This window comes from Centruroides vittatus, unplaced genomic scaffold (assembly GCF_030686945.1).
Source record: "Centruroides vittatus isolate TY-2023 unplaced genomic scaffold, ASM3068694v2 scaffold_435, whole genome shotgun sequence".
Classification (NCBI taxonomy): Eukaryota; Metazoa; Arthropoda; class Arachnida; order Scorpiones; family Buthidae; genus Centruroides; species Centruroides vittatus.
In genome coordinates, this window is record NW_027122708.1 from 3,585,929 (window position 1) to 3,606,719 (window position 20,791).

At 29.0% G+C, this 20,791-nt stretch overlaps 1 protein-coding gene across 4 annotated transcripts in view; it reads left to right on the forward strand.

Moving 5' to 3' along the window:
• Window positions 1-20,791, forward strand: part of kto (kohtalo) — a 135,392-nt gene that overhangs the window by 108,497 nt on the left and 6,104 nt on the right. For all 4 annotated transcript variants that reach the window (XM_067287050.1, XM_067287052.1, XM_067287051.1 and 1 more), the window contains exons 33-39: window positions 2,642-2,803; window positions 7,935-8,195; window positions 8,284-8,397; window positions 9,520-9,661; window positions 15,057-15,349; window positions 16,147-16,213; window positions 19,089-19,284. In XM_067287050.1, the coding sequence (XP_067143151.1) occupies window positions 2,642-2,803; window positions 7,935-8,195; window positions 8,284-8,397; window positions 9,520-9,661; window positions 15,057-15,349; window positions 16,147-16,213; window positions 19,089-19,284 (1,235 nt within the window). The remainder of the gene's footprint in view (window positions 1-2,641; window positions 2,804-7,934; window positions 8,196-8,283; window positions 8,398-9,519; window positions 9,662-15,056; window positions 15,350-16,146; window positions 16,214-19,088; window positions 19,285-20,791) is intronic.

Here is a 20,791-nt window from a genome sequence, read left to right on the forward strand (position 1 = left end):
TTTTCATCTTTAATTTTATTATCAAAGACATAAAAAATAATAACTTTATATATAATTCATATAACATGTGTAGGAATAGTGAGAGAAATAGAAATAACAATAATCTTCCGGTGTTCATAACCGTCTTCAAATTATGGATAGAACGACAATATTCTGGCATCCGTAATGTCTTTAGTCCTCTGCATCATCACCAACTGTTGTCTCCCCTTACTCATCTCCCTCTCCCGTTCTTCCATGTCTCCTCCACAACTGCTCGTTTATTTTCTTAACAGTTTAGGAATTTTAATTCTCTAACCCCCACATATGTAGTAACTGAGAAAGGTATTCTTGATTTTGTTGATTATATGAATAAATATTTTTGATTATTTTTCTTTATAGCTTGAAAAACAAAATTATCTAATGATCTTTAAGATCTTTAAATGTATAAATTCCCACTGTCGTCTGTCTGTTTTTCCTCAATCTCGAGAACAGAGTTATATAAATGAAATCCGAGACCAGCAAATTTTCTGAAAATAATTTCAGAAAGAATTGGCAGATAAAAAAAACAATTATTTGGAAACCAGAGTTTCTCTGAATTCTGGTTTCCAAATAATTATCTGTTTTCACATGGGAATGGATTTAAACTTATATCGGGCTCCCATCTGATTTTGGAATTTCAATTTGGAATTCAATTCAAAAGCTATTTTCCTATTGCTATTCATCTTTACTCTTGACAATACACAAGAACAATTCAAGCGATCCAGATAAAATAGTTTTGTCTTTAAACACCAGAGGGTGAATATCCAGTTAAAAATGAAAATACACTACTGTTCACAAAATTATTGCAAAATGCAAAGAATCCTTCACTCACGCGTATAGGATGACCTAGGTTTTTGAAGCAGTGAAAAATGAATAAAAACCTCTTCTTATATGTGAGTAAATACGGTATTTCCCTGCAAAAATCAACAGATCATCTTCAATTAAGTTTAGTCAAAAATGTTTTACATTTGAATAGTAGTGAAAAATATTTTTTTTAAATATTGAAATCATAAAGGAGCTTAAATTTAAAAGAAGGTTAGGATTTTATAAAATTTAAATTCAACTGTGATAGTGAAATGCTTTTTAATTTTTAACTGTAGTAAGTCTAAACTTTCCTTTAAATCAAAATATTTGATTGTAAAATAAAGTTTTAATTATAATCTAATTAAATGATTAAAAAGCCTCTAACTTTTTTCATTTAAAAAGATTTTTAATACGAAAAATGTTAAGGATCTTGTTTTCTTTCTTCAGTTACTTTTCTGTTATGTTTTAATATAATTAAAATGTAATAAAGTAACTTTATATTTATGCTGTTGTTCATAATTACATTTATTATAGATGATAATTTGATGCATGCATTATTTGAATTTAACTCAATGAGCAAATAAAAATTATATTGGTATTATTTAAACAAATTTTCTACTCATCATACATGTGTTTAATTATGTTTTACTGATTAGTATATTTATATACAAAAAAATTTCTAAGATACTGTAGCAACAGATCAGCTTTTTATGAACATATTAACACAATCATATTTGGTAGTGGTGATTTTTCTGCATCTAGTTTTTTGCAGGCATTTTTCATTAAATTGACTTTCTTAGCTATGTTTCTATGATTGCCTCATACTATATGCTTTTCATCTAACTGTGCAAAAATAGCAGTTGAAAAATTTTTTTTTATTTATCACATGCCCTGAAAACCCACTGCAGAAAATCGCCACCTTTTGCAAGCAATTGCATACAGTTTTTCTTTATTGTCACATGGCAATTTTCTGCTGACATCATTTTTGGTGACCTAATGACATTAAGGATTGTTAGGTTACAAAAAATGTCATGGAGGATTTATATGATTTCTGTAACTTTGAACACTTGTCTCCTTAAGATAGCCTGGAGCACCACAATGTACTTCAACAGTTTAAATGGTCTTTGTGGTTGTATTCTGTATTTTTTGGACTTTGTTGCCAAAAAATACAGAAAAATCATTTTCTGGTCCTGAGAAACACCTCAGCCCTCCTGTCATATATTTCCAGGTAAATTTGTTTGATTTTAGCCCACACTATCTCAAAATTTGAAAGGTTCCCATAAGAACAATATTCTGTAAACAAAACAATATCTCATAAACTAAATAACATATCGTGTTCAAATTTTGCATGTGCAGAGAAGACACCTTGCAAGATTTTTCAGAATGGTCAAATTTAAGGAATGACAATTACATACAGTGTACATGAAAAATGTGCAGAAAATTGATGCCTTGTGCATATTCATGTGTTTAACCCACAATCATATGCAGATTTTTTTAATTAAGTTGTGAATATAATCATATTTCTATCTGCACATTTTTTATCCTTATTGCATTAAAGATCAGACAATCTGTTTTGAATCACATTTTTTCAGTCATATGTTCTGAGAATTGTAATCAGTTAGAGATGTCAGTTCTTATAAAGAACCTAAATAGCCTTTTGGAATGAATGGTATAATGTAATTATATGTGCCCATTCCTATACTTACCTAATGACTACTTTTTCAACTACTTGATTACCATATTTTATATTTATTTAGTAGACCATATTTTATATTTATTTAGAATAACAAGATTCAAATTATATTTTAAATAATTTCAGAAAGAATTGGCAGATAAAAATAATGATGCTATTCGAATGGTTCGTCAGTTATTACCCTTGCCAAGACAGCAATGTGAAGTAATTACATGTGAACCCATGGGCAGTTTAATTGATACAAAAGGAAATAAAATTGCTGGATTTGATTCTATTGATAAGAAACAAGTAAGGCATTGATAATTTTAAATAATTTAATGAGAGTAATATAAATGAAAATATTTATAATTTTTCTTTTTTTATATTATAAGCTTAGCTATCAGATTTCAGAATATATTTGATTTAAAGCTATTAATATTTTATGATAGATATATTTTATACATTTGAAATAATAATAATTATCATCATTGATTGCCAATGAAACAAAAATACAATCTTAATAGTTAATGCTGTTAAAAAGAAATGTAGTTTTTGGATTTGAAAAGTTGAGTAATTTTTATTTATTTACATACTCTATTAGAATATATAGGGTGACCCAATAGCAGTGCCAGATTTAATTGTGGAATAAAACATTGTTTGTTGAACAACTGTGGATATTTTTATTCAATATAAAGTAACATAATCCATTTCAGTGGTAAGTCATTTTTGTGTGTGGCAATCAGTGTCTGCCAAATGTTCTCTGTGACTCTAGCAGCACACATGCACTCTCTTCACAAAATTGTTTATGACACTGCTTTGTAATTCCAGCCCATTTCTGCCAATAATATGTCAAATCTCCATCTTGAGGGAATTGGAGGTCAGAAATTGTTTGTAGGCTGTTGGCATAGACACAAGGTTTGACAATCCCCAACAGAAAAAATTTGCACAGTATCAAATTGCATAACTTCAGTGACCAGTTCTGGTTTCATTGCATGAGATGACATTGTCTGCTGTTTGCCAGCAATGCAACTGTTTCACAGGCAATGTGATGGGTGGTATCGTTCTGTTGAAACTCCATATTTTCCTTATCCATACTGCAATTTACATCCAGCACTGTTAGTGGGACACCCTTTCATTGGCTAGTTAATAAGATATCATCCTGCTGGTGAGCAATTCATGTTTTAATTTTATTGAGAGTTAACCAGTTTGTCGTGGACAATTAAAGTTATTCATATGGATGATCCACTGGAATGTAAATCTCATACCAGCATATAACAAAAAATTGCTGGAGCTAAATTTTAAATTGTCACAAAAATGTAGTAAATTTTAACATAATCTGCACTAGCATATACCTTCATGGCCATAACTTTTTTATTACTACACATACACACAAAATTTAGGTGTCACTTGGAAGTTTGAAATGTCCTGTATCGAATTACTTAGTCCCACCCACAGCCACATACTTATCCAATGTTGCACAAGGTATGCAAAATCATCTGTTTAAAAGTTAGAAGTTTTCTGCAGCACTGTCAATGCATCTCCACTAAAAGTATTGATCGAAAATATCCATCTCAGTAAATAAAACCAAAATCTCATGCATACTTTTAATATCAGAATTATAGTCTACAAGAATTCTATTTTTTCATTTTTACTACACACCATGTTTAAATGTTTATTAAGTGATTATATAATTTTTTCTAATAACACAGAGTTGGTCAGTTAGAATTTATACTTAGTAAAATGAATATAGCTTCACCTATTAAAATTTTTAAAGTTAATTTCATTTAATTTAGAGAATTTTTTACATCAAATTTTTTAACTTGAAGTTATAAATCATTTAACATGCTTAGTAGAAGTCTGTTAATTCAGCATCTAATAATCTGGAATTCTCTAACAGTAATTGGCATGATAATATTTTGTGAATTGGAATTTGTTTGGGCATGGTCTCTACTCATTCCATACACCCAAATTGTGTATGGAATGAGTAAAGACCCTTAGCAGAAATCTAGGCAAAGATTGAGGTGCAGCTGTTCACATTGCTGTGGAGCTTGAGGTTGTCAAAATTGAGATTCAAGAGTTTTAATTAGAGATCTTGCCACCAGGTGTGTATTATTGGACACACCTCCGATTTAGATTCTGTAAAAGACTGAGATATGTAAGGCATGAGGGTAAGAGTCACTCCAAAGTCCAGGAATGACCCTCTCAGGAGGATGAATGCAAAATCAATTAAACCAACTTAAAAAGAAAAAGAAAAATTTATTACAAAAACTAAACATAACACTAAAATTAAGTTTAAAATAGACATTACTGTCTATTACATTATGCCAGAATCTGGAAAGATAGGCTAGCTTCTGAGGATAGATTTATTTCTATACTATTAAATCTGGGGTACTTAACAGGATATCTGAACTTCACAACTCACATCTTATCAGGAAAAAAGTTATCTTCTCTTCAAAGACCTTCTGTCTTCTCTTTGGTTCCTTTTCTTCTTTTCGTGCCTTAGTTTTTTCCTTCTTTATCTCTCTCTTTTCACTGTTCTATTTCCTCCAAATTTGACACACTCCTCTGGCAGCTCTCTATTGTTGAGTTGACTCTCTTTCTGGATGTTGTGTTCACTCTTCTCTCTTTCTTTTTCTCTTCCTCTCTTTCTCAGTGTTTTTCATTGTTCCCTTTTGCTTTACTCTTTTTTCTGACCAATCATGATTTTATTCCAGAGGAAGTTCATGTCATGAGAGAGAAGCTTGATTGGTTATTTTTAGTCCTCCTTCTCTCTTATCCAATATGAGTTGTTTGTGTCTATGTGATATGAATAAAGTAACAACTGTCACTTAACACTATTGAAAATACTATCGCTGAACACTATTCTCCAAATGTTATGAGATTAATAATAATTGATTGATAATATTTTTATTCTAATTTGTTTCTTATTTTTAATTGGTATTGCTAAAAGTTTAGAAGGGAGGGTCCCTAAAATCTAACTGTTGTTTCATGAACAACCAGACAGAACAAAAAAAATGTACGGTATATCAAATATATAGAGGTCAGTTCAAAAAATAACCAAACTTTATTTTTTTTAATTTTTATTTTTCAAGTTACAGATTGTTGGTCCTTGTCTCCTTCAAAGTACTCCCCTCCCCTATTTACACACATCTCAGCGGTGTTTTCACTTTGCAAAGCAGTCCTGGTAAGCTTGTTTCGGACTGTCTTTCTATGCTTGTTTTAATGTCATCATTTGTGTCAAAACGGCATCCTTTCAGCACTGAGTTTAATTTTGGAAACAAGAAAAAATTGCAAGGAGCCAGGTCTGGTGAGTAGGAGGCTGAGAAGACAGTCATTTGATTTTTGGCTCAAAACTGGCAAATTGATAAGGCTGAGTGAGCAGATGCATTGTCATGTTGAAGGAATCATGAGTTGTCTCACTACAACTCTGGTCTCTTTTTGCAGATTGTTTCATGCAATTGTTTTAAAACATCTGCATAGTACTGACAGTTGACTGTTTGACCTTTTGGCAAAAATTCGAAGTGCACAACTCTGATTTTCTGAACGTGAGTGTCATCAGTTGAGATTGAGGATCATCTTCAACTAATTGATGACCACTTTTGAATCAGGTAAACCATTCGTAACATTGCGTATGACCTAGAGTAGCGCCTCCTTAAGCTTGATTCAAAAGTTGAAATGTTTCTGTAAAAGTTTTCCACAATTTCACGCTAAACTTCAGGTTGGATGCAGAGTGTCCATTAAATCACACATTGCAAAAATCGCCACAAACACTGAAACACCTTTCACTCAAAAAACAATAATGCAGGAACAAAACGAGATATTAGCAATTCGAAAAAAGCTGCTTACTCAATAGGTTATCACAAACATAGTGTTGTCAACTTCATGACATTAAGACATGCCGTTTTTGCCAAATTCAAAAAGTTCACTTATTTTTTTAACAGACCTCATATATAGTTTAAAATACAATAAAATTTCCAACTTATTATTTAAAGAGAATACATTATTAGTTTAAAATAATTTAATTAAAATTAAAATTATACAAGATAATGTTAATAATAATTCAAGGATAAGTATATACAGTATATATGACAGCAGCCAAAATTTAGGGGAAATGGTGGACCTCACATTGCTATGTCAGGAGTTCAAGTGTGGGATTGACAGCAATGTTATCAAGAAAAATTACTTATGTTGTAACAGCACTTTGTCTGGTCAAACAGCTTCACTGATACAAAATGTACAGTCTGTGTCTGTATCATTCAGATCACATATGACTTTTCAAATTTTGTGAAAATACAAAAAAATTCCATAATCTGGCGGTACTCTGATCTTATCGGTGCTGGATCAATGAATTTCTTTTGTATATAATTTTATTTCTTGATTATACTAAAATTGATTTTTAACAATATAATCAGCATTATAAAAAATTATAATTCATGAATTCAATGAGTATGAAAATCTTCAATTTTGCATTCTTCAAATCCGATTCACATTCCAAAATTTATTATGGTTAGTATGGTTGGGATGTTCCTGTTTCTCATTCATGCTGACTCACTGATATTGTTTAGACGTGCCTGTGATGGACAGTTATGTCATTTATATAACTTAAAAGTGCTGGTACTTTGTATTAAATCAGTTAATTGATGTTCACATATATAAAGCCTGAAGCCTGTTTTTTAAACAAAACTATTAATTCAAATTAATACAAGCCCAGATAAATTAATTTATTTGTAATTATTAAATTTAATACAAGATGGGGACATAACCACCTATCTTTATTCCCAATTATGTTTTATATGTATAATTAATTAACCAAGTTGCAGCTTGACACTTAATCTGTTTCTATCATTTGATTACAGGTACGCCTCACTTTACAACCTATCTGCTTAATGACCACTCGCACTTATGACCAATTGAGTTTCTATCTGCAATTCGGGGAATCCCCTTTCTCAGCTTGAGTGTCGGTCAGTGGCGAATGGTGACATGTGCACTAAGCATACTATTATAGTCTTATAGTACACTATAATAGTCTTTTTATGAATAAATTTGAAGTTTGTTGCATAATTTGTATAATTTTCAACGATCCTATATTCCCGGCACAAGCTCCTTGCTTATCGACCAATTCGCTTAACGACGTAGTCATTGGAACGGAACTCAGTCGTAAAGTGAGGAGTACCTGTATTAGTTAATATGAGATTTTAATTTGACAATGCTATTTTCTGTTTTAAAAGAATTAATGTAAAAACAGCAAATGAAAACTGGTTAATGAGTGTCAATTTATTAAAATAAAAATAATTTTTATTGCATGATTATATTAAAAACTAATTCATTATCTAACTTTCATGTTTCAAAATTCATTGAAATGCAGTTTAGTAAAATTTTTTAAAACTAAAAACAGGATAACAAACTGTAATATATTAATTTCTAATTTCAATTAATGTAGGGTTTACAAGTTGCTGAAACTCAAAAAGTAAGTCCATGGGATTTATTAGAAGGCCACAAAAATCCAGCACCATTATCGTGGGCTTGGTTTGGTGCAGTTCGTTTAGAAAGAAAGCCTTTAAGGCAAGAAGAAGGTCATAGATTATTGCTATGGCATACTCATTCTCTTAAAAAATCCAGCAGTTATTATCTTGATCCACCTCCATTACCTCCTGAGGATCTTGATCCATGCCCCGAAAAACAGCTTCCACCGGTTTGTTTGGTAAAAATCAAATATATTTATATATTAGTTTTAATTGTAAATTCTCTCAATCAAATAATTGCAAAATTAATTAATTTTTTTTTATTAGGTAGAAGAAATTAAAAGAGGGCGTGAGACTCCAAGTGAACAATCTCCTCGTGGTGGTGCAAAGAAACCAAAAACTCAAAGAAGAAGAAGACAGGCAAAAATGCCAAATGGACAGGTTTGTTTATTTTTAAAATAAGTAATTTGTTATGATAAATATAAGAGCTGCCGAAATGAAAAGTGGACACGTATCATATTTCATCATGCAAAGTAGTAATTGGTGGGCCACCAACATAGGCAAAGTAAGCGCTGAGTTAAGTATTGGCAGGAATAGGTTTTATATCCAGTAATTGGTAATTGTTAAGTTATCTATGATGGAAACATCTAGAATTGAATAACTGGCGGTAGTTCGGTTTTTAGTGGATGAAGGGAATAGCCGTGTCAACATCTATAGATGAATGAAGCACACTTATGGTGAACATTGTTTAGGATAAACAGCAGTGAATAATTGCTGTGTTGCAAGAGTTACAGGAAGGCCACAAGTCAATTCAGGATAAACTGACACCAGGTCAGGCACACACCATAATCTCTGCTGTATCAATTGCTGTTGATTGATTTTATGCCACCACACAACAATCAACTCAGAATGCTATTGCAAAATTATTCCAAGTACAAAGTAAATGTAAATGGACAACAGCAAATGTATTTCATTAATACATTCAAATCTGCATCAAAAAGCGTCAGTTCAAAAAAGGAACAATTTGCTTCTATTGAATGATGATCCTTCTCGCAATATCTTTTGAGCTTGAATTTGCCAAATATTTTTTAAAATTTGACTGAAAAATTCTGGAATATAAAATATGTTCTAAACAATTCTTCCAATAATACCAAACATACTTTCAAGATTAATCTGTATCTAATGTTATTTTAAATATAATTGTTTTCTTATTAATGTTCTAAAAATATTTATGCCATCTTTAAATATAAATAAATTATTAAATGTTCTTTATCTATTCCTAAAAATATACTTTTTTCTAATATTTATTTTTGTGAAATATTAATATTTTAAAATTAAAATCATTCAAAAATCTCCAAAAGTTCAAATGAAAACAAAATATTCCTGTAATAACATGTTTTCTTATTATATAAATACTTATTCAACAATAAAAGTATAAAAACTACACAAACTTTAATTTTGAAAAATAGATGTAAATGAATTAAAACTATATTATTTTTTGATTATGAAGAATAGTATTATTTTAAGTTATTAATAATGAGTTTTTTTTTTTTTTTCTGATAGCCAACCCATGCCATTCGACCTGGTATTGGTTTCCCTGATCAGTTAATGGCATATCCTCAACCCACTCATCAACCCTGGTATGGCCAACAACCTCCAATGCAACAACCAGCATATTACTCACCTCAGCAACCACTACCTCCAGGTAAGTGAGATTTTTTAAAATTTTTTGTAAAATAGTTTATTCTCACTTGATAAATATAAGCAGAAAATCTTAAAAGTAATTAAATTACATACAGTTGTCAGCAATAATTGTGTGACCAAAGGCAGTGATGCCGTTGTTGCTCAATGTGAGCATTTTATTGTTTTGTGAGCGGTTGCGTACATAAACAGTCGGATTCAGGATGGAGGATGTCCAAGAGACAGCGCTTCCAAAAGAAGTGCACACTACAACTCAATTACAAAAAATAATATCTGTTTATTTATTTACGTTTAGATATGTATACAGAGGATAAGCATTTACATTCTAGTTTCTATAGTGATAAACAATTGCTAAAACTTACATATTATTATTTAGTATATGGTAGAGCAGTGTACTGCAACCGTTGTTCCACGGCAATATGAAAGGTGTGACGTAAACTTTTACATCTTCTATTAATCGTAAAGTTTTATTTATATATTTTTTTTATCACAGTTGCTGTGTTACTTATGCTTGTATGTTATTCTCTGCCACAGTACTGATGAAATAAGATGATGTATGTTTATTCTTTATTACGAGCCATGCATTTTTACATATTCTAAGAAATTAAATGTAAAATAAATTTGCTCATGGGTGTTGATGCCTGTTTAGTAATAATAATAATAATAATAATAATAATAATAATAGGTTAGTGGCATTACGTAATTCTATTACTAGCATCATAGCATACATTTTTGAGGGAAATAACATTTTGGTGCGCCGTGTTGAGTCATGGGTGTGCCACAAGTATTAAAAGATTGCAGAACACTGCAGTAGAGTTTTTCTTCTCCGAACTAATTGTGCCGAGCCCTGTTCGGATTAGCTGAATAATTGAAATATTCTGAAGCAGCAGTAAAACTGGTCTGGTTCATATAGATCCAACACCATCAATGATTATCCTTTGCTTCATCTGATTTGTACTCAATACAGGGTGCAAACAGTTAACAAAAACAAATTTTGTAATTTTTAAACGGCAATTTGCTTTAATTGTTTACCTTAAAATTATTTTAACTGTAAAAAGCATTGTTTTCAATACACAGTCCAGGATTCCAATCAGTTGACTGGTGCTACTGTGTCAGTTAGCATGCTTAATTGTGGATGTTGGATGTACTCTTCGCTCTTTATTATTTTAGTTCAGTTTAGTCTGCTGCTGTAATGTCAATGAAACAGAAACACACACATGTACATTGAAAGATAAACTGGATGTTTTTAAAAGGCTGGACAAGGATGAAAGTGCAACGAAATTGACATTAGAGTTTGGAGTGGGCAAGGCCACAATAACCGACTGGAAAAAACTGCACAAAGATCAAGTAGTTTTGTACCTCTACTTTAGAAAGTCAGTTGAAAATTGACGAACAGCAAGACCCTCAATGTTTGACAAGCTTGATGAAGCCTTATTTATGTGGTTTTGTTAACTCGGGAAAGAGAATGGGGAACACCCCTAAGTGGACCTCTTGTTAGAGAAAATTTTTTCTCCGCCGACCAAAACATGTTTGGATTAGACAGATGTTCTGATTAGTAGTGTTTGAACTAGCGGGACTCTACTGTATTCCTTTTTTTTTCTTTTTTTTTTATGGAGAAAAAGTACTGTTGTAATTGGTCCCTAGTCCCGAGAGAGAGAGAGTTTACATTTCTATGCACAGCAATAAATACCTTATTCTGTTGATTCTTGAAGTACATTTGGCAGTCTTGGATCAGTTGCAACCAGGTAGAGAAATTCAAGTTTGTTGGGTCAGACTGAGTATGGCTCCTGAGTGAAGAAATTTGAATGTCTTGTATAAGCAGCTACAGTCTGGGGAACAGCTACGACAAGAGGAGCATGGCTGGAATATCCTTTCTCAAGGAGGTGAATCGGTGAACTCTCATTGTCATCATTGATTCTATTTTTTTATTTCGGGGGTCTTTCCCCTTGATTTTGATGCCCTTTTTAGGCAATGTTAAGTTTTTCAACTGATAGATGAATTTCGGTCGAAAATTCCTGGTGACATACACATTTGGAAGATGTGTCACCTTTTGAAAGGAAGTGAATCCAGAGAAAGATACAATCATATCCTTCCATTTTTTATTAAGTGTTGGGAAAAATATTTCTTTATATAATATGAGAAATTTAAGCATTATTCTTTAATAAATATGTATTGTTGTTGTTAAATAAAATTTTCATCCAGTTCGGGCTCTCACGATTGTACCTAGGATTGAACTTCAATTGAGTCATTGAGTCAAAAAAAAAAAATATTTTTATCATTTGACTTTGTAAAATGTTCACACTAGTCATTCTTGTTATATTTTAATTATAGTTGTTATAGTTGTTCATTATTTGAGAGTTAGCAGATTCAACATTTATCATTTTTGTAATGGTATTGGCCAATAAACATGAATTTCTCACAATCTCTTAGAACAAGATGGAGGAGTGTGTGTAATCTCATTCTCATTTGTTGAAGAAAGCTGAAAAAAGCTCCTTGGTTCATCAGTGTCAAAGAATTAACATTTTAATTTGCATATTCATGTTTAAAACAGACAAATCTGGTCTAACAGTGTGAAAATTCATGGAATAATGCTAAGTCTAATGTATATACTATTATTGTTTAGGATACGTGCTCATTGTCATCAGCAGTCTGAATGCAGCCTTAAGTTTCATATCTCTGTTTTTGCAATAGTGCAATAGTTGCTTCTGTTTTAAATAGAATAATTTTTACTTTTTAAAGTAATAAGATAAATTAAATTTGGTTCTTATTATTTTTAAATTTTTTTTTCATTAACATCAAGATGATGATATAAACTTAACAGTTGTAAATTAATCTAAAAATTGATAGAAGTAATAGACATCTATCCTAGCCAGAATGCATGTTTGTACTCAGAGACCTGGATCTAAGTTTAAGTCTGATTCTTTAGAAATTTTCAAAGATCTATCTTAGATATATCAGGTTCTGTTCTTTACTATTTTGTCATTGTATTTTGGGTCTGACCAAACTAATAATGGATTTTTGGTTAAAGACTCTACAGGATGGAAAATGTAAAAACGTTTTTGGGCTGCAATTTGAAAAAATTGTAGACCTATAAATTCCCATTGTTGCCTGTCTGTCTTTCCTTAATCTCAAGAATGGAGTTAGTTAGATGAAAGATGAGACCAGATGTGGAAAGCTTAGGGGCAGGAGGCCCAACTAACTATATACAAACTTCTGGCTTTCACCAGAAGTCATGTTATTTCGATTCAAAAATTTTCCCTGAAAGGAGTTAGTTGTTGACCAGCATGACTCTGTTGCTAACAGAAAAAGTATGATGTACAGGGGCAAGCCATTACTAATTTGAGGTGGAGAACACATTCGTATATTTTAAATTAAATTGATTAAAAATTGCAGCTCGACATTGTGATGATTTCATAATAAACAATTGCTTAATAATTATAAATTTAGGCAGAGAGAGGATTTTTCTTAATAATAAGAATCATAAAATAATACTACATAATTAATATACATAATTTACTTTTAAAAATTTATTTTGAATTTCAAATATTGTGTTTTTCATTCAATACTATCAATTTACACAAAAGTACTAATTAATAACTTTTCTATAATTTTATATAATATAAGGCCTAGACTCAAGCTTAAAAATCCTCGCCATAATTATTTTTAATCACGTGACCTGTTTATGTTCAGTTTGTGGTGGAAGTCCGGCTCCACTAGCAAAGATTTTACAGCAAGGTACTGCTACAATATGTCAAAGAGAAACAATTTTTTTGTATGTAAATTGACAGAAACAAAGTATAATAGCTTGGCTGTTTATAACTAATGTTAAAACTAATAAAAAAAAAACACTTTACAAGCACTAAAATGGTATGAGAGAGAGAGAGCAATAGAATAGAGTGAACATGCATGAAAGCTCATTATTCACAATTGTTGCATGATGGGTCATAATGATGTAGAAGTTCACTGACTTCTGATTGGTTGGCAGTATTAGTTTACAGATGTATTCAGGTCAAAAGTTGATCACGGTTTGACTCACTTTATGTTTATATTATGCCCTATGCCAGCATAAAATATCATTGTCACATGATTAAAAATAATTATGACAGGTGGTTTTACACTAGTGGAATCTCGGCCTAACAAACATTTCAAGTTTATCTCAATTGTTTTCTTACTGCTGAAGATAATTTAAATTACAAATTAGTTAAGACATTAAATATTTTTTATGTTTTCTTAATATGATTGAATTAATCTACTATTTTTAAACAATGAAAACAATAATTTGTATATCAAAAAATAACAAAATATAGATTGTATGTTGGTTTTTCAAATTCATGGATAGCTGAAGTTGGTCATATAAATGAACAAAAGCATTTCCAAATAAATATTTTGGTTTTCAGAAAACAACAGATTGCTCCTTTTAATTCATAATGTACTGCTGTTAATTAATAATTCCATCTCTTTAATTAATTGTGTTTAGATAAAAATTATTCAAAATGAATACATTTCAGTATTATCTGCTAGAATGTCCTTTTACTTTCTACATTCGAAACTTAAATCTGTGCTTCTTATTAACACTATTAAATAATCTAATATGATGATAGAATTTTCTACTCACTTTGTATTGTTGTCTAGTTTATTATAAATTTCTTTTATGTTTCAGTTATAACACATTCAATTTTTTATGCCAGTGTGTTATAATAATGCATATATATATATATAATTAAATTAAATTATTTCCTATTTAATGAATATTTCAAACATTTTATGCAATTGTTTTCCAGTTTGTACATATTTTGTAAAAAATATATATATATTTGTTTCAAGATAACAAATATATATTTTTTATAAATACTTGCTGATAATGAAGCAAGTATTTGAGATTAATTGTATTCAGATTAGTGTTGTTGTCCAGCATGTTGATAATAATACAATTCAGTTTTTCTGATACTAATTCTATTAATTATTAATTTACTGTTAAGAATTTAACAAATGATGATAGTTCTATAAATATTTACATTTTTATAATTTCTCTTTATTCTTGTCTTAAACAATAAAAATATTTTTAATAATTATAATTTCCATTTCAAAGTAAATCGTACATATTTTATTTTAAATTGGATATATTTCTAAAAACTGATCTCTGATGAAACAGTAGTTTTCAAATACAAACCAATGAAACAAGATTGATTTTTGTAGTGATGTTTCTTGATATGCAATTTTAAACAAAATAACTTTTTATCTGCTATTGCAGTTCTTCGTTTCTTGATATTCCAGCATGTTTTCCGGCTGCTTTTTAACTTTTAGTCTACTATGAAATGAGATTTCAAAATAGAAATAAATAAATGATATGAACAAAATATTTAATATAGTAATACTTATTAGTTAATTTTGTATCTTAGCAGGTCGTTTTGAAAGACCGATGTCACAATCAAAAGCTGCTCTTAGTTCTATGCTTCGATCAAGAAATCCTTCAGCTCAATTTCTTCCTGGTCATACTGGTAACCATCAGCATCAGTCAGGGGGAACACCTGCTGTTTCCATGCAAGGAGGATTGCCTCCAGGTCATCCTGGAGCTCCTAGACATCCTGGAGGACATCCTGGTTCAACTGGTCCTAATCCATATCAAAGTATGGAAATGTTGCAAAAGCAGCAAATGATGTTGAGGCAGCAACTTCGTCCACAGGGAATGGCAGTAAGATTAAAATTTTCTATAATAAAATCTATAATTGAATATTTTCAATTGCAAAATTAAGCATGATAAATTAAAAATTCTCAGGTTATAGATGCTACACAAATATAAACACATCATATTATAAAATAAATATTAGTTAAAACACTATTTTATCTACAGATAATCAAGAATTCTTCAGGATATTCAAAAATGATCATTCAAGTTTTCAAATTTAAAATAAAATAAAACCACAATTAAAAAATTATAAACTTTGTTAATTTAAAGCATTGCAGAATTTGAAAAACCATTTGCTAATTATTTTCTGTATGCATGAAATGTTGATACAGGAGAATGAATTAACATAGCAAAAATTAAGTTTGAATATGCATACAATAAAATATGTTGGATACTATTTTCTAACATTTAAGCCAATTAAACACTTAAATAATTTAAAGATTATGAAATCTATTTATGTAATTAAATGTTAAAAACAAATAATTTGTCATATCTGTTTACTATTATTAGATGCACTTAACTTTGTCAAAATCACACAATTATTTTTATTCTTACATCAGTAAAAAGATGAAATATTTTCCAATCAAAACTAAAATGAAATCTTCAATTTTAAATGTAATTTTATATATCCATCCTTTACAGAAAAGATATTTTATATCATTTAATATTTTTTGATAAGATTAAGTATCTGTTAACTTTCTCTTTTACAGTTTAATTAGTTTATTATATTTATGCAATTATGATTGTAATTTTAATGAATATTTATTATTTAATAAAGTTTATTCAATTTCTTTTTTCTATAGGGTGGAACAAATTTCTCCCATACTATGCCAGGTCAGACTGCACCATTACATCATTTACCGCCTCAAGGTATGTATTAATATTAAAACATATAATAATAAACATTTTAGCAACATAATGCAATATAGAGTTGGATTATATAGTATTGCTGTCAATTTTGTTATTTAGATTTAAATCACACTGAAAAGTACTGAATAGATATTGTCACAAGTATAAAACATTTTTTAAAACAATTATTAAGTCAATTATAAGTCTTTTTTTATTATTCATTTAACAAACCTTCATATTTGTCAAATTTATTTACAGAAATAATGATCTTTTTTATCAATATATGTAAATTTTTATAAATAAAATTAATAATTCGGACACAAATCATTCATTGTATTCATTCAGACACTTGGCAAATTTCATATTTAATATTTATTTAGTTGATACGTGTTCATCGTATTTGTACACGTTTCAGGCAGTTCATGCCCCTCTTCAGCCAACTCTAAATTACAGATCACTGAAAGTTAAAACCGTAAAATCCCCTTTCCACATTTGACTGCTTGTTATCTAAAAACATTGGCCATCTAGTTATTCATTTTTTATCAAAATCAAAGAGACCTCTTCATATTCTTTTAAATCATGGATCATTGTAAAGTTTAAACTATTTGAAATTTCATTATACATTCAACATCTCTATTGTCTAATTACACTTTTTACATCAGAATCGAAGAAATTTTCTACACGAACGGATCTTGTTCGTGTGGAATTTCAATACGAACAAGATCCGTTCGTGTAGAAAATTTCTTCGATTCTGATGTAAAAAGTGTAATTAGACAATAGAGATGTTGAATGTATAATGAAATTTCAAATAGTTTAAACTTTACAATGATCCATGATTTAAAAGAATATGAAGAGGTCTCTTTGATTTTGATAAAAAATGAATAACTAGATGGCCAATGTTTTTAGATAACAAGCAGTCAAATGTGGAAAGGGGATTTTACGGTTTTAACTTTCAGTGATCTGTAATTTAGAGTTGGCTGAAGAGGGGCATGAACTGCCTGAAACGTGTACAAATACGATGAACACGTATCAACTAAATAAATATTAAATATGAAATTTGCCAAGTGTCTGAATGAATACAATGAATGATTTGTGTCCGAATTATTAATTTTATTTATAAAAATTTCACATATATACGATAAATAAAATTATTACAATTCATGATATTAGCTAGGAGAATTCATTTTATTATATTAGTCAATAGAATTGATACAGTTTGCTTCAGAAATATTTACTAAGGCTTTTTGATACCATTAAGCAATATCTGTTTTAATTTCTGAAATTATAAATGGATTTTTATAATTTTTGACTGTTTGTTTATTTTTTAAATTTTATTTATTTTAGGGTTGACATGTATTATGTATATACTTTCTTTAGCACTGTAAGAATAGTTTGTTTCAAATAAAATGATTACATTTCTGAAATTTGAAACAAGGTGAATTGAAAATCAAGTTGCAAGTATAAAATAATCACTAATAAAATGTTAAAAAATTGCTTGAATGATTTATAATCATATTTATATTTCATCATTTTGTTGTTATGTTAAATAACTCATTATATAAAATTTAGCTTCTTGTTATATTTGTTGCTTAATAGCAATGAAATGTTAAAGGAAGTGTAAAAAATACAAGTAGTTTTTAATTGACTTTCATTTATATATTTTACTTTTATCACTTTATAAATTATTTTTGTTCATATTATTTATATACATAAAATTTTTCAAGAACTTTTTAAAATTTAATGCAAGTAATAACTAACATTTTAATAGTTATGAAATTTTAAAGCTTTAATTATTACTATTGTTCTGTTTATATGGAAAAGAGTATATTGTAAAGTAACCATTATGCACTTCAACAGTTCCATTTTTGTTTAAATAAGAAAGAAAATACAATAAAACAAACACTTAATACTTTTTATTTGCCAGGTTGGAAATATTTTTAAGCAGGAAACATTTTGAAATTGCTCTGAAGATGGAATCTACTGTATTCTGAAAGTATTTATTATAATTAAAAATATTTTCAACCTGATTTTTAAAAAGTATTGTTTTTCTTATTGATTTAACCTAAGTCAAATACTCTTTTGTATTGAATTCACTCATCTTAGATTGATTTATTTTATATGGAATTAATTTTTATGAAAGCTCAAGTTAGAAAGCTCAAGATTCTTTTTATAATGGATGTTATTAGTCATTTCAAGTTCTATTAGGTTAGTCGGGAAAATATGAAAGGAATAAGCTAGAAAAATAGCTGATAAACTTGGTCTACTAAATAAGGCTTGTTAAATATAATAATAATATATGTCTTTTTCTTTGTATGTGTTTTTCAGTCATATTACTAATTATTTCCTTTAAGACTCAAAAATTTATTTATTAATTTAATTTTCATAATCTGTGATTGGTGTAATGAATACAAAGTTATTTCTTAAAGTTAAAATTGAACTCTGTTCTAACTTTAGAATTTTCTACAATCAAACTTTATCCTACATTAGTCTGTGTAATAAAATAGATTAAATAAAATTTACTAAAAATATAGTAATGATCTTTACTATAATTCAAATCATATTTGCTTGACATTCTTGTTTTACTTTTATATAATACGTTAAGTAATATCAAATAATGATGATAATGGCTGGATGGTCAAGAGATTAAGGTTGCATCTAAGGTTCTGAGGGACCCGAGATTGAATCTAGATGGGTTAAAAAACCCTTAAGAGTTTTTGGGGTGGTCCATCTGGATGTGTTGGGCCCTGTCTCGCATCACTCAGTCTTCCTGTTTGTGGACCTGATCAAACTCATAAATAATGTGTTAACAGAAATTTTAATCTAATAAAATATAGCAATAAAAATAAGTAGAAATTTTAAACTATTCTATTTTAATTAAATCTAAACTTTTTAATAGCAAATGTATCTCAAACATATGGAAATTATAATGGAACTCCAATGCAGCAAAATACCAGCATGATTGAAACAAGAAATCAAGGAATGATGCAACAGGGTTTTAATCAAACATATGTAAATCCTCAAACAAGAGCTGGAATGATAGCACCAACAGGACAGCAGGGACAATATATACCTCAAACTACAAGATTGGATAGGTAAGATAAAATATTTCATTGATAAGTGAAAATAATAAGTTTAAATTAATTCCAAAAAATTAAATTTCTTTTTAACTCTGGGAATTACACAAATGAATGTGTACTGTACATACTTAATGTTGACATTTAATCAATAAATATTTATTTTTATTTATTTATTTAAGCATACTGGGTTCACCCATGATGCGGGGAATACAAACACAAATAATTATTACAAAAACAGTAAAACCTCAATAATACTGTTATTGATGAATTATTACAGAAAAGAAACAAAATATACACGTATCTGTAATACAAATTTTACAAAACCAACAATAAGTAATAATATTTTAAACAAAATATCAACATAATCAAAATTATAGTGAGAACTTTCAAAAAAAATAAAAAAATTGTATAAAAAAATTACCTACACCCACCTAAAAACAGAAGAAAAATTAATTATCACATCAAAACAGCAGATAGTCTCCCAATATTTCTTAGGCTCAAACACACATTTAAAGGAAAAAATAATGCCACCTCTGTGCAAAATCAAATGATCCAAAATGAAAAACAAATCAAAATATGCGCCAATCTACTCGAATGACAACTGAAACAAAATAATCAACAAAAAATTATCTAAAAAATTGTTTAACTTTCTGGATAAAGAAAAATAAATCAAAATTATGTAAATTACCAATAAGGTCCAAAAATTTTTCAAAAGAAATAGTACATCAAAAATACTTTCACGTAGTTTAGAAAAAATAATACACCTAGCTATCACATGATACACATCTAAAGACTTATCACCTTGGCAATGTATGCAGATATCTCTGCAATAATTCTGCAAAAAATTAAGCGAATTACATCTAACATGCATTATCATAGAGCTAACGTTATAAGAGATATTATTATTATAAACAAACTATCAAAAAACGATTTATTTAAATATTTATACTAGGTATTATAAGAACTCAAATTAATATGCCTATTTAAGTCCAAAATAAAATTATCAAAAATAATTTCAGTAAACAGCAACAGTTATAATTATTTAATAATTCATTGAAATTAATACCATTATTAACACAGTTATTCCTCAAACTTTTGGTCCACAAAAAGTCATTCTTATTTAGAATATAACAAAAACACATTCTACTCCAACATTTTTCATCCAATTCAAACACTTATTTAAAACTACAAAGGAAAAAGGTAATAATGAATACTTCATAAAAATTAAGTATCTTGGAGTACATTGAGATAAACCAAATAACTTTTTAATAAAAATAGCCAACACCGGATCTAAATCATCAGATTGAAAACCCCATACCTCAGAAGCATATAACAAGGATGAAGTAACAACTAAATTAAAAATCCTCAGACAATCACTCATATTATGTAATTTAGCACATCTGAATAACTCTGTCAGTTTTAATAAAAGCATTCCTTTTAGAAATCTGAATGTGGGATTTATATTTTTCAGTACACTTAAATATTACACCCAGGTATTTATATTGCAAAACTACTTGTATTA